The 15,142-nt window shown below is 39.3% G+C and overlaps 1 protein-coding gene across 16 annotated transcripts in view; it reads left to right on the top strand.

Moving 5' to 3' along the window:
- Positions 1–15,142, top strand: part of tweek (transmembrane protein KIAA1109 homolog tweek) — a 76,190-nt gene that overhangs the window by 14,110 nt on the left and 46,938 nt on the right. For 14 of the 16 annotated variants that reach the window (XM_065222609.1, XM_065222612.1, XM_065222614.1 and 11 more), the window contains exons 5-6: positions 9,257–9,842; positions 10,153–10,254. In XM_065222609.1, the coding sequence (XP_065078681.1) occupies positions 9,257–9,842; positions 10,153–10,254 (688 nt within the window). The remainder of the gene's footprint in view (positions 1–9,256; positions 9,843–10,152; positions 10,255–15,142) is intronic. The other 2 variants (XM_065222605.1, XM_065222610.1) reach the window with 1 other exon arrangement.

Genomic DNA, 15,142 nt, shown 5'->3' on the forward strand with positions numbered 1-15,142 from the left:
GCAGATTTACTGATGAACCTGTATCGAGTAAACATCTCAGCCTATATGCGGGGTTATTAGATGTAGGTATCTCGACAAAAAATAAGTTATCTCTAGAATAGATTTTTTTAAGTGCTATTTTATTTGATATTATATTATAAAGGGGTGATTCGCTGTTATTATATTGCTTATTTTTATTTTGTTTCCCCATTATTGCATGAAAATTAAATTCTATTTCATGACTTTTTTTACTTGAGAGCTCCTTATTTCTCTCAATTATATTTTCATCCGCTGTGATTCCTACCATGTCCTTTTTAAAAACGTATGGTTCAATTTCCACATATCGTTTAATGTCTTTCACACTACTTTCTCTATGTATATAATCAATATATTTTTTATTTATAGGATGAGAGAAGCTTTTGAAGATTGCAAATCTGAAGCTCCCACCTATACTTTCGATATGATCTCTTGCGAATGCTGTGCCTATCGTGGCTGGTACAGCTAAATTATGAACTAAGTTAAATTTTATTGGTATGTTACTTCTGCCTATTTTTAAATTGACCCAAATGTCTCCAAATGATTCTTCTTCTTCTCCGTCTATCTCTGTATATGCCACACTAAGTGGGTTTATCAGTTTTGCTCCCACTTTCAATGCTATACTTTTGTGCATAAAATTTTCGGTTTTATTTGTGTTAAAATAGTATCTGCAAAAGAACTCCGGGTTTTCTGCTGTTGACATATACCAGTAGAAATCTCCGTTATTTCCACCGAACATTGGATATTTATGCTTTGTTGTAATGATTGGGTCAAATTTTATCCCAGCGTGAAAACATTGGGAATCTGTAACATGTGTCTTTCCATGATTCCGGAATTTTAGTTTTTTATGTCTTGTGTTGAAATTATCTCTGATACTGAAATTCTCTCTGCGGTTTTCGTCATTGTATCTATTGCTGTATTCACCTTGGTAATTTATGTTGTAGTTTCCGTTATCATTCCTGTTGTAATTGTCTGACCTATTCGGTGAATTATTGTTATTCATATTTCTGCTAAAATTATTATTTTCTTGGTATTCGTAACTCGTGCCCCTGTAACCATTTTTATTTCCATTGAACGGCCTTTGATTAGACCTAACGAAATTATTCGGAAAATCTCTATGAGGTCTGAATTTTCTATCAAACGAATTGTTTTGTTGATGTTTTCGTTGGTACCGGTTAAAATATTTGGGTTGATTAACATGATTATCCCAATTATTTCGGTTCCTTTGTGATTTTGATTTTTCAGCGATGTGAATACACTGAAGTCTTTTTTCGATATCCTCAATTTGTTTTTCATAGATACACTCTTCCTGTAAACATTTGACTAGTTCATTGAAGGTGTTATTTTTCTGTGATTTTGCCATATTTTTCAAGTTCCTATTTTTCAAACCTCCCAAAAAATGTATCCTCAAATTCCGTAGTGCATATGACTCTCTGCCTTTGGCATTATTTTCTTCATATTCATCCACGTGTTCTTTTAATGTTAATGCCCTATCTTTGTAATCTTGAAAGGATTCGTTTGGTCCTTGCTCCAAAGTTTCGATTTTCTGAAAAATTTCTTCCAGTTTAACATTTGTCCCAAATTCTCTTTCGAGATTAATTCTCACTTCGGGCCATGTTTCCGCATAAATGCGTTTGAAATACCCTGATGCCGGATCTTTCAATTTCATCAAAATTACCTGAATTAAAGGTTCATGCGATTCTTCTACTGGCAATTTCTTAGCGAAGAAATCGCACTGGTATAAAAACGATCGTAATTCTGAGGCCGCGCCTCTGAACTCTGGAATGCATTGAATAGCTCTTTCAGTTGGGAACTCTGCCATTTTTTTGTTTGTTTTTCGAAGCAAACGAGAAAAAATGCGACTGTTTCTCAGTCCCTTATTAAATTATGGATATTGCTATTATCTTGGCTCTTCGCGAATTTAGGTGGATCAAAAACGTTTTCAGCGTAAATTCAAGAAATTTTTTTTTCATGTTTTGTGCTTTGTTAATCAAATTTGCCTGTTGGCCTTTTAAATTTGTTTAAATTAATTTAACGTTCCTTAAAGTGGTTGATTAAGCATTAAGCATCTTGCAAGAAATGTTGCTTACAAAGATGAAATGTATACTGTTTATAATATTGTACGCGTAAAATATTTATAATACGGTAATGTATCAGAACTTTACACATTTTTTTTAACTGTGTACTCACACTATCAGGAGCAGGATCAGGGTTATTCCTTGTTGAGTCTGCGATGAAGTTCCCAGATGAAGTCCCCATATCTTTATAGTTGACCAGATGTGCACCAACGTGCTGTACTCTTTATTAATCACTAGTTCACTTTTTCCTTTTTTTGTAATTTAATCAAAGTCACTTTTTGGTTTTTTAACACTTACTGATTTTAGCCAGTCGAAATTTTGGCGTTCCAACACTTGAAAATAGCGGTTTAGTTTCCGCTGTCACCAGATGAAGCGCCCATACTCCGTTGCGCATCCATGTTTCACTCCCGTGTTGAAGTGCCCAACGTAGAGCAACAACTCGCGTGGTCTTTCTTTCTCCGTAAAATGAAAGACAGTGCAATTCCATTTCTACTGTATGGAAAAAGCTCTTTGATGAATCAGTTATCCTGAGGTTGGAACTGTGCTCGTCCGCACCTAGCAAACCTCGGATAATAAACTCATCAGAACAACTGCCCCGATTCTTTATTATTCGAAACCTTTTATACATGAATTTGTTACTTAAACTCTACACAATAGTTTTTCTCCAGTATGTACATATAAAGCGAGACAGATAGTTTTTCTCTTGGAAAGTCGGTGTCTTAACAAGAATTAATGCTCCTCGCGGTAGGAACGGCTATGTAGGATGCTTACTCACCAATGTTTACTTTGACCTTTCTCGAAGCACCTAGTTAAGCCAGCGCGCATCGCTGACGACGCGGTAGCAACTGTTTATAAACAACTGACCCTGGAAATGTGCGACATTGTCACTGCTGCTGTTAAGTTGTGTATTTGCTCCTACCGTATGGGGGTCTATTACTGGTTAATTTCTTACTCAGATTGATATTGGAATTCGCCGCCTTCTCGCATGCATATTCGATGTGACTGTTAATGTTTAGCCGGTTATCGATCATCACTCCCAGATACTTCAGCACGCGCTTCGAAACAATGGCGTGCTCTCGAACGGTGATTTCTACCCGCTGTACTGCTTTACAGTTACTGACCAACATCACTTCTGTTTTGTGGTGGGCTATCTGCAGCTTCGCTCCTTGCATTCAATTACCAATCGTATCTATCGCCTCGGCCGCCAGCATTTCCACTTCTTCCAGGGTCTCACCTGTTACCGTCAAGACAACATCGTCCGCAAAGCCAACGACCTCAACTCTTTTGGGCAGCTTGAGCGTCAGCACGCCATTGTACATTCCGTTCCACAGCGTGGGACCTAGAATGGAGTCTTATGGAACTTCCGCCGTGATCCTAAGCGACTTCTGTCCCGTGTCTGTCTCGTAGACCAGGACCCGGTTCTGGAAGTAACCACTTAGAATCCTGTAGAGGTAGTCTGAAACCTTCATTCTATAGAGCGCCTTGGCGATGGCCTCCCAGCTGGCGCTATTGAATGCATTCTTCACATCATGGGTGTCGGAACCCCAAGCAGTGTGGATTGCTCAGTTGGAACTCCAACTCTGTAACTGTAGATGACGAAGGCAACTATTTGAATCTATAATACATCAAAATGTTTTCGCACAAGAGCATTAATTACCGGCAAACAGCATGGTTTTGTTTGTGGGCGTTGACCAAATTAGGATATTTCAGATATAATCCTAAATAGGACCTAGGTTATTTAATATTCTAGTAACCTCAAGTCCGTGCTCTGTCACAATGTATCATTGTGATTAATCAACACTCAAAGGGGTAAAATATAAAATTTGGGGTAAATTTGAAAGAAAGGGAACTTGGAGTGTAGAGCGCACTGCCCACTGGACGATTCTGAAGCCTGGCCAAGTGAGTGGGGTATGGGTTTGTTTGATTGAACTTCATTTCCAATGTATATATTGATACATTCAAACCATTGGCATTTGAGATAAGACAGAGATAGGATGCGGAAGGTCCGCTTAGGATGAGCGTAACCCATGTTGTGGTTTCCATTTATTAAATAGTTCAGATAGGCTAGAAATGACAGGTTCATAGTGAGAAAATGTACCAAATGGGGCCCGTTCACTGATCAAAATCAGATTCACATCGTCAGGCCCTGCCCAAGAATAAGGGGATTGACGATGTTTGGTCAAGTTTTATTTTGAATTTGCATTTTGCATTTAATACTCTAGTAAATCTCACGTCCGTGCTCCATCACAACATTGTGATGTATCAATACTCACTGGGTTATATGTCTTAGACCAGTTCCAGATTAGTTTGCTATTAATATCTTCTGCATCGCAGTTCACGAGAGATTACTGAATATGAGTTCTCTTTTCCGATCATAATAGTGTGAGGGAAGGGGGTGAGTTAAACGTTGCGATCTGAGAGCGAAATAGAGGCAAATAAATAGGGAACACAACACCATGACCCACATAAGTAACCAATGCATGCGGCTCACACTTAACTTGTTCTATTTCTTTCTTCCTATCAGGGGGCGACCCCGGCGTAGTGGTTAGCATTCATACCTCTCACGCCAAAGTCACGAGTTCAAATCTCACCCCCGGACAAGTCACGAATGACCCAAGAGCGTTAAAGTGACTATAATTCAAAAAAAAAATCTTCCTATCATGTACTAATATTAACTAACTAGCCTGAGGACAAAAGGGAACACGACCAGAAGTGTTCAATAGGAGGAAAGCACCGAAAAAATTGAACAAGAAAAGAAGAATTAAACTTGCACCGGCAAGAGGAAGCAGACAGAAAGGATGATGCCGGTTGGAGACAGCCAATGTATACTGGACAAAGCTTGTATCTAGGAAAAATCGTATGTGCAGGAAACCCAAACGTATCAAATGATCCCCAATGGAAATTGTTGCTGGCAGCGTACTGGCAGCCGAAAAACAATATAAAAATAAAAATAATATGCAACCGACAATATCACTGCAGGCAAGCGTGTGAAGCATGTGAATCAAATTTATCAGTACGTCACAGCAAAGGCACAGGGGCTTATGGCAGCAAAACCCCAACAAGGAAATCAAGCAAGCCAATAGGAATTTGACCTGGGCCCAGTCTAGCAACCGCTCAGAATGGAGGTTTCTCATGTTGGCCCTCTGCACCTCTGGAGGTTCCCAGGATACTTGAGTGAGTGAGCACGTGAAGAGGGACGTAACCCGCAGGAGTGGGAATGAAAGCGAACATGGCTCATGCAGCACAACAAGTCGGCGTGCTGTTTTTGTTCCTCTCTTTTCAGAAAAACAACAAGTACTCTGCCGCTCTTCTCTATTCTTTTATTCTCTTACTATCCCCAACAAATCTAAAGCTAGTCGTTATGCTATACGGTCTAGCATAGGTCACGACCAAAATTTCCGTAGGTTCATACCTAGCTTAAGTGCAGATGGGCGGGCGATACCCGAGCAAAGCTGGATATCAAATTGAAATCAAAATTTGCTGTTATGTTGTAACTTATTTAAATACTCCAGTTGATCTCATTTTGGTTGACTTAACAGTTAACACAGCAAAAATGAGAGCAAACTTTTACACTGTTGAATCAAACGGAAAACTAATCCTGCTTTTAATGAAATCAATTTGATTACTCATTTTGCATTCTACATGTTTTACCGAATACGGGCCTGTCGTAAATGGTTAGCATCCATGCTTCTCACGCTGAATGACTGAAAGGCTGAAAGAGTCAAATCTCACCCCGGGCAAGTCACGAATGACCTAAAACGATTTAAACAAAACAAATAAACAATAATCATTAGTTCAACAACAGATGAACTTAAATTAAATTTTAAACAAGGCGTTAACAGCAGAACTTCAAGTTAAGTTGCTTTAATTTAAAAAGTTTTGACTGCGCAATGAAAGCACAATATGATATCAGACTTATGTCGCGACAGTTGAAATCAAAATGAGTTTTCATTATGATAGGAGCTGCAAACTTTAATATCGATTTGCTTTCATTTTGTTAACCGACTTTGCTCAGGTAGTCGGCCAGGGTGTGCGCTGAGCAATAAGAATAACAAGTTAAGCATTAATTACCGGTAAACAGCATGATTTTGTTAAAGGACGTTCAAGAACTACCAATCTGTTGAGTTTTGTAACATTTTCTATTAACGCAATGGATAAGGGTTACGGTTCTGTTGTGATGTGATTGACACCATTATCTGAACCTATCCTATTCGGTACTAACGAACTGTGTTATGTTATAGAGATTTTTAGCAGTAGGCTAGTTCATTTCTTTGCTCAATGAACTGTTCAGCAGGCAACATTGGTGTTTCTGGTGTAGAATAGAGCAAACAAATCATGACTACTATGTCACACTACAGAATATAGAGTTGCCCTCAAAACTGATGCTTGATCATGTTGTAACCACAGACAAACAGACGTAACATTTTCTCCTCAATCGTCCTACACGCATTTAACGTTCAACTTAATTTTAGTAGTTTAGCTGGCGTCAGATCACTTTGATGTTTCCATAAATTCTATCGAACTTGTATACAAGATTGTTTGAGACTTGGGAAGCCAACTGTTTCCGGGAATAGCTCGCGAGATGTCTTTAGTGAGTTCCGTGACGATGTTTTAAAGGAAAATTTATTTAAAGAGGTTTGTCTGAAACAGGCTGAGGCTAGAAGAAAATGAACATAAAGTTTGGTTTTCCTATAGTAGTTATATAAAGTTAAAATCAGGACCCGATTTCGAACCGTTTGAGCACTGTGGATAGAAATTTTCAAATTTAACATCAATCTAATGGTTACGCTCTTGGAAGGGATTTAAAAGGGGGATATTCAGTAAAGTTAAAGCCTGTATGAAGACATTTTTCTAATTTGTATTAACTCTGAAACCCTCAACGTCAAAAACCACCCCGTTTCAATCAATTTTTTTTCAGAATTAAAAGATTTTTACTCATCAAAACTTGTTTTTTATTTACTTTTTATTAAGGTGATTTTCAGCCACTTCTGAGCAAATTCATCAGCACTCATCAAAACTTGTGGAGTAAAACGTTTTTTTTTTATGGATAGGTAGAAAATCTGTTCAGACATTACGGTTTATGACAGTTTTAACATTTTTCAGCATCAGACGTTGAGGGCTTGAGAGTTAAGCGGGAACCATAATACTGTGTCCATCTCATCCCCGGATATGTCACGAACTACCCAAGAGTGTTAAAATGACTATAACAATCCAATCCTTCATGGAAATTGGTAAGAGTTATATTCATACCAAAAAATGGGATGCGTGATAAAACATTCAGGCCCATAAGTCTTTCATCAATTTTGTTAAAGACTATGGAAAAGGTGTTGAATGATTTCATCAATTATACTTACATGTTCACGCATGCATTATCTAATTTTCAGTTAAAGAAATTGCACTCTGCTCTTTCCTGAACGCGATTTGACAACTCACTGTGACGATTCTCGAAGGAGCAGTAAATGTCATCCTGCTCATCCGATGCTTCGTCAGGAATCAAGGCCATGATCTCGCTATGGAAGTGGCTAAACTCGGTGTAGATGGCTACGAGTTTTTCCTTGGTGCACTGCAGCTGGGCCAACCTCATACTTTTCTGGTCTCTCAAGGTTAACTGGATTCGCACTAGCTTCTGCTCGATTTGTCCTCTCTGCCGGAACAGACCCTTCAATCTCCGCATCGTTTCAGAATCCATAGCCTCCTCCCAATTGAATCCGTGAAATGAACCTGATGAATTGGATCTTGAAAGGTGCCCGGTAGGCGGACCCGGCAACTCCATATGTTGCACAATTGGAACGTCTTCTGATTGTTCCGCTTGATCCAATTGTTGTACTTGCTCCTCTTGCTGCACTTGTTTCAACGGTGAATGTTCTACCGGCATTTTTTGGTTTGTCTTCAAGGTCACTTTTTCACTTTTGTTCTTATTTTTCAGTTGTCCTTTTTCTAACACACGCGACGCACTGATCGTTTCGACACGGATCTGGCAACGTAGCACACGCGACGAGACTAAATGTTTCGGTATGAGTTCGGCAACGTTGCACACACGACGCAACTGTACATGACCTTGTACACGCACACACTTGTTTTCGATTCGTTCGGAGTTAGCAAAATGGCGTTCACTTTTTGTCTTTTGCGATGGCGGACGATTGCGGACCGCTCACTACGCGGCGCATACGAATGTGTGTACACAGCACCAGCAGCAAGAAACTCGTTTTCGTTTCGTTTCGTGTAGCAACGATGTGTTCGCTCGGGATGATTAGGCTTTTCTCCTGGCAGGAAACCTCTCGTGGACTGGGTACCGATCCTCTTCGTGGGCAGCTAAACCTTCGCTGCATTCCGCTCCGGCTCGAAGGACCAAAATTATGTTCCGATGCAATGAACCATAACACATGCGGGAGGGAATCGCCGTGGAAAACGATCTTGGGATGACACTGGAAGTGCCCTTGACGATTCCCTTGGATGGACGGATCTTCGGTGGTGGACTGTAATTTCGGATGATCGGTTCGATGGAAAGAACACGTTTGCTACACTAACTTAACTACATTTATTGCTCTTTGCTCTAGTGTACACACTTTGAAGGTTGAATTAATACTGATCTCGTTTTGTACTGTTCTCCCTCGCACGGTAGGGATTCGATAGTATTGAGCGTCGCTGTTCGTAGTGTTGCCGTAGAAATAGGATTGGGTGCTACCTCACTTCAGTCCTTCTGGGAACGGACGGAACACATCCTGTGAGAAGCAATCCATCACTGCTGATAATCCCGTTTGACTTGAAAAAAAAGCTAGACAATGATCTTTAGAAGAGGGTAGGTGGATAGTTCCGTTAGAGTACGGCAGTATGAAAATTGAATAGAAGTTGAAAATGAGCGAAGGCCCATTAATGCGACAGTATAAAGTCAAACGCACATCTTTTGCCTAACCCGTACGATGTACGCGGGGACTTGAAGTATGTCTTCAAGACTACAGGCAAAAGATGTGCGTCCTCCTTTTGCTCATTAATAAATCATCGCACTAAAGCTTCATGTTAGCATTTCCAACCAACTCTGAAAATCGCTAACTTCGCGTATGAAGTAACATAAAAAACACTTTGAATGTTGAAAAAAAGCTTTTTTGAAATGAGACAAAAGAAATTATTTTCATTCTTAAACTCGTGTGTATAACTATTTACAGGCAAAATACCATTTCCCACGATGTGCCGTACTATCGCCTGCTCGAGTCCAGTCCAAAATTCAACAGCTCCAAGATATCCAACTCCACGAGACAGGACTCCGAATCGCGACTTCTCACGCCAAAGGCAATTAAAGTGCAGGCCCCAAAAACCAGCGCATCCGATTCGCGTCTCACGATGGAGTATTTCCAGGGTGATGACACAGCTAGTGTGCTGGAGGAACCTACAGAATTGTCCCATTCAGCACCCCAGCCGCACCCACTGGAATCAGATTCGGAGCACTCGCTCAGCCCCAAGGTAGCGGAGGATGTCATCATAAGAGATGTGCAACGAACGGTTTCCCTGACATCGGAGAACCCTTCGGAGGCATTCTTTTCCGCCGATGAAGATCTGCATGCCTCACGAAGCTCCAGCCTGAAGGCTACCGATCTGTCGACTATGATAGCTAAGAAAAGGTTTGCTTCCGATCTCAGCATTGTTGGACCTAACGAAATGGAGGGAAAACTGTCGACACATCGGAGTGACTATGAGATTCACACTCCAGAACATCGCAGTCTTCCGTTGAGGCCTCAGTCAACAGCAGAGCTGGTAAGTCATGCTTTTCAAGTCAATTTTCTCTATGCATGAGTTGTTTCAATGAACCAAAAAGTACCAGATATTGCGTTTTTGCATGTTTTCACAGTTTGTCGAAGTAGAAAAAAAATTAGCTCAAGACCAAGTTCATTAATAGTGAATATTTTCTTATTTCTACGCCTACGTACCACCAAAAAAAAAACGCAAATATTGCAATATCACGTGAAACCCGTTCACTCATAAACAAAAATCAATGCCTCTATGTTATCACGCCATGCAAATTCGAACAACAAAATACCCTCCACATACCAAATATGCCCACCAGAATGAAGAGGAACGTCGGATTCACGGGCTCGCTACACCTCTGCGCAAGTTCAGTAATATCTCACCACGACCCGAGTTCCGACATTTCAAACCGGTTTATGACGTGAGTAGCATAACTAGCAGCAATAACAACTCTGTAGTGGCGCCATCTACCAGTATAATTCCCATATTTACCTTGTTTCCGTTGTTTTTATGTTGCGTTCCTAATAACATTGTGTTCGCTTATGTTATTAAACAAATTTTCTGTTGCTTTGATTTTGATTTCTTTCTGTTATGATTTATCACACAGTGTCTCTGGCAGAACAACATTAATATAAAACTTATCAGTATCGCTGAAACACTCAAATCAAAAACGAAAAGGAGCCTCTTAAACTAGTTTCAAAATGTTTTATCGATGGTCATTTTTCCATACAGTTTTTGCGCTTAAATCGGCTTATACATTAATTTTTGGTCGTAATTTACACTAGAAAATATGAAAAAAAAAATCAAAATTTGTTCTAGACCCCCCGATAGAACATTCCGATAATAGCCTCATACCACAGCCAAACGATAATCCTAATGATTGAAAGTTCCACAAATTTTTTGGATGATACCCTGGAAACGTTAAGGAAAATAACCATACACATTTTATTAACGAACGGGCGAGTCTAACCTTTCGTTTGCTGCGTTGTGTTTCAACGATCCTGATTTTTTTTAAATAAGGTTTTCTTTCGGAGACACCGTGTATCAACTAGTAGGTAGCACATGTTCATGTGAATCCCCCTAATTGGAGTAACCGATTGATATCAGAGCAAAGGTTCGTATAAACACACATCACTTAGGGTTAGGAGCTTCTACGCAAAAGTTTGTAACAATTGTACAAAATATAGCTAACTGCGCTGCGTCAATTACAAAACATATTACAAATTGTCCAAAAATATGTATATCCAATGTATAAGAAACATTCAAACAGTGATCATTGACTTATGACCCTACATGTGCAATAACAGTACACATTTTGTTTGCGTTAGACCATCAATATCATGAACAGAAACACTGTTCAGTATTTCAATATTCGAGTTTCAAGTATCTGTCGCTCTTCCTTTGTTCGTATTATAGCGTAAATGAGCAAGCCGACAAAATCGCGTTTTAAGTTTGCTTCGTATAATTGCTTCAACCAATTTGACGGACTTTCCAAACTTTTTCAGAACAAACTTGTTGTATTCATCCATTATTATGAAAACATGGATAAATTTTCGCTCCACATGCTCAAACGGTTTTGAAACGATGAGGTTCTGATTAGCTTCCCAAAATTAGATCTTATTTGTAAAGAAACTTACTTGGCACAAACCATTTGAACATTATATGGAAGTTACTATGGAAAAATAAAACTTTTTGTTCATTTACTTCTAGCCTTTTTCCATATTGCTCTGAAAGATAGTTCGATAGTATTTTTTATGGTAAATTTTCTCAGTTACAACTTTGCTGAAGATCGTATTTCAGCCAAACATCAAATGAAATTAATATTGATTATTTAAGAGATTGATCCCTGGGCATTGAAATAACCTTCAGGATTGCTTAACTCAAACCAGGTCCCAGGGCTTATCTGTATCTTTACATTTTGAAAAGTGTAATGTAGCGGACCAAAAGTTTGTTGAAATTTAACTACAAACCAAAATTAAATAATTGTGTAGTTTAGAATTATGATTTTAACAATGAATTGTTTTTTTTTTCTAAATAATTGAGTCTAATTATTATTCATTTGGTTCAACACTTTTCGAATGCGACATCACACAGGTACTATCTTTGAATTGGGCTTGATCGATTGGCGATTTTCTTTTCTTTAGATCAAGACGATGAAGTTTTGAAGAAGACAACGATAATAAATCACAGGGAAGAAAAAAAACTTGGTCGCCGTATTACACCTGGAAAACCAGTGTGCAACAGGATATGAAGAGATCGGACCATTCCTTGAATTTCTGGAAAGAGCTGCCCTAATAAAAAATAACCATAGACGAACGATAACCCAAATCATTGAACTATTCCACAAATGGTTTGGATGATACCCAGAACACGTCGTTAAGCAAATTAACCATACAATTTTTATTAGGGTGGCAAATAACAGAAAACATTTTCAAAACGCCACTTACAACGCCACTACAATTGTTGAATCTGTGTACGAAGCGAGCGATGGAACAATATCATACGATAGCAGCAGCAATGACCTTTACCCAACGAAATTCGAGAGATTCCCTGATGAGGGAATGAACGCCATGCTGGGATTTTCATAGGACTCATCGTCAGGCCTATAGAGGGCGGCGTCATCAAGAGCGCCAACAACAATATCACGGTAAAGTTAGGCATCATAAACAATCAGGTAAAAAAATCTTACTAATTTTACCTATACTCGAATTAACCACCTTAGGTTACAGCTATCTATAAATCGACACATAGCATGTCATAATGATAATCTCCACTTGTGGGCAAAATTTCATTAAATTAATGGTGATAACCAGACCGATAGTAAAAAAAATCCCCAGTAGCCATGATTTTTTAGCTGTATTTTACGCACCAGAAACTTCAATCCCGAGCAGAGAATAAAAACAAACTGAAAACATAAATTGAGATTATGATATAATCGTTCATAATTTGAAACCGTGTGGTCGTTGTCGCCAGTATATGAACGGTAGTGCGGTACTAGATTCAATTGCGTCTGAAGTTCGACCGAGTGTGGCAACCAGTGGGCGACGATGATACACAAGGGAGGGACAAGACAAACAAAAACTAATAAGGAGACACAAGAGGCAAAGGAATTAAATTCTTATACTAGCCATCTACAGAAACACATAAATCGACTGCAGATATCGCGGGTTTCCAACACGTCTCTGATAGGAACATAGGGTTGTCTTTCTTGGGCCTTGAGCGTATTCGAAAGTCGCTCTCTGGCGGCGTCATTATCCATTCCAGAGTTGACTACGGCTACTGGAAGTGCTTTGTGGAACGTATACTAAAACTATGCAAAGACCTTTGTTCTTCATATTTATTCGGCAAGTGAAGATTTCGACACCTGAAAGAACTGGAAGGGAAATTTTGTAGAAAGGGTTGCACTTTTTGATCTTTAATAGTACACAGTCCATAAGAATCGCATCTATCCAGGCGTATAAAATCAAAAATTGTAGAAGTTGAGTTCTTTATCGGAAGAAAGCCATGTTTCACAGAGAGCAAATATATCACAATCGGAATTGTGAAGTAAAAATTTGAACAAGTCTTGTTTAGGAACTAGAATACGGCAGTTCCACTGTAGCACAGTGATCACATCTTCGACCTCATTCGATGAATTATCCATCGAAAGATATGATTGATGCAAGGAGGGACCAAGATATGCTTCTAATGTTGGAAGCAAGGCAGAAACTAAGCTTCTAAGAGGGTCTTGTATGTTGAACATGTTTAATATGAATTCCACAATGTCCGAAAAAGATAGCAATTCTCGTTAGGACTTGGATTTCTTTACAGAAGTTTGAGGCGCAGCTTTTTTATGTTTCTTATCTTTGTTTGGTAGCGGAGAAAATCCTTACTGCAGCCAGGGAGTAGTAGGAGCCTTCGGTTTTATGCTTTCATCCCCATTCCCCGGGAATTTTGTGACTAGTTTTCTAGTGCGCACTGTCAGGGAAAAGCATTTTCGTTTTGAGGATCCGTTCGTTTTCGAAGGTGCGTGTACCACCGTAGAGTCACCCTCATCAGATGAGTCAGAGTCCGATTCTTCAAATGACAAAATCGAAAATTGGTTATAATCTTGGACGGCTGATGTAGCCTTCACAATTTGTGCATATGACTACTGAGCGCTGTTTTTACATTGCGCACTCCTGCAAGGGGTGAGGATTCTCACCACAGTAAGTACACTTTTTTGTTACAAGAATCCTCTTCATGGTTTCACAATTGTCACAACGAGTTTTGTGGCCGCAATATCCCTCTGTACAAACAATCACACCGGAAAAAGGACCATCAAGTTTAATAAAGTTTGGGAGAACTGAACCTGCGAAAGTCACCCGACCCACTCAGACTCAGATGTCGCGAAGGGATGTAGATGTTATACTCGACACTAAACAGCTCGTGGTCAGCAATTTTATTAGGTACATCATAATTCGATGCTTCTACACGTGGTTTGTTGAATCTCTTCTTATGTATCAAGTTTCCTTTCTCTCGAAATGTTTGAATTTTCATAGGTTTATTTTATGGTTTTTATGGTCCTTTCGAAAGCGGTTGGTAGTACCTAAAGCCCTTTAGCTAAAGTATGGACGACTGTCACCACAACACTGAAAAAAGCTGTTCCATGCATTTTGACGGTTCGATTCGAACAACTTTTGACTGACGTCCATACTTTTACTGTATAGGACTTTAGTAATACCTGGTTGGATCCGAGGGGGACGACTCTATCTACGATGCAGAAAAGATTGTGTTTTGCTGTGGCTAGCTGCACGCACGCTGAGTAGATAGAAGGAAGATTTATGTCGATTTTGAAGATTTCCTGCAAAAAGATCAAGCACGATGCAAGTAGATGCGAGAAATTAAAGATGATTTTTCGAAGATTGATTCGCTAGTGTGAGATTTTTTAAGCATCTAGAATTGAGATTTAGATGTGTCGCCCCCCTCGGTTGGATCAACGTACACAGAAAATGAAAATTACCCAAAGCTTGAGTTTAAACAACCCAAAATTAAGTAAAACCATTAAAGTATCCCATTGGGTAAAAATCAATGTGTTAAGATGGTTTATTTTAACTAAAAGGTTGAGTAATACGTATATTACCTAAAGGTGAGCAACAAATAGTAAGAGGTTGTATCTAAGACGCGACCGAAGATTTGACGTAGGATTACGTGCTCGGTATCAATATTCGGCGACTATGCTAGGGAAACCACCATTTGCCATCACGGAAACACCTCGTTTTCTGATGACATAATTAGTACGCATTTTCGTGCACAAAACGCATGGAATTTTTAGTTTATTCATTAGTTAT

The sequence above is a fragment of the Ochlerotatus camptorhynchus genome, unplaced genomic scaffold, assembly GCF_037179485.1.
Source record: "Ochlerotatus camptorhynchus isolate MF236.1 unplaced genomic scaffold, CSIRO-AGI_Acam_v1.1 ptg000176l, whole genome shotgun sequence".
In the NCBI taxonomy this organism is placed as follows: Eukaryota; Metazoa; Arthropoda; class Insecta; order Diptera; family Culicidae; genus Ochlerotatus; species Ochlerotatus camptorhynchus.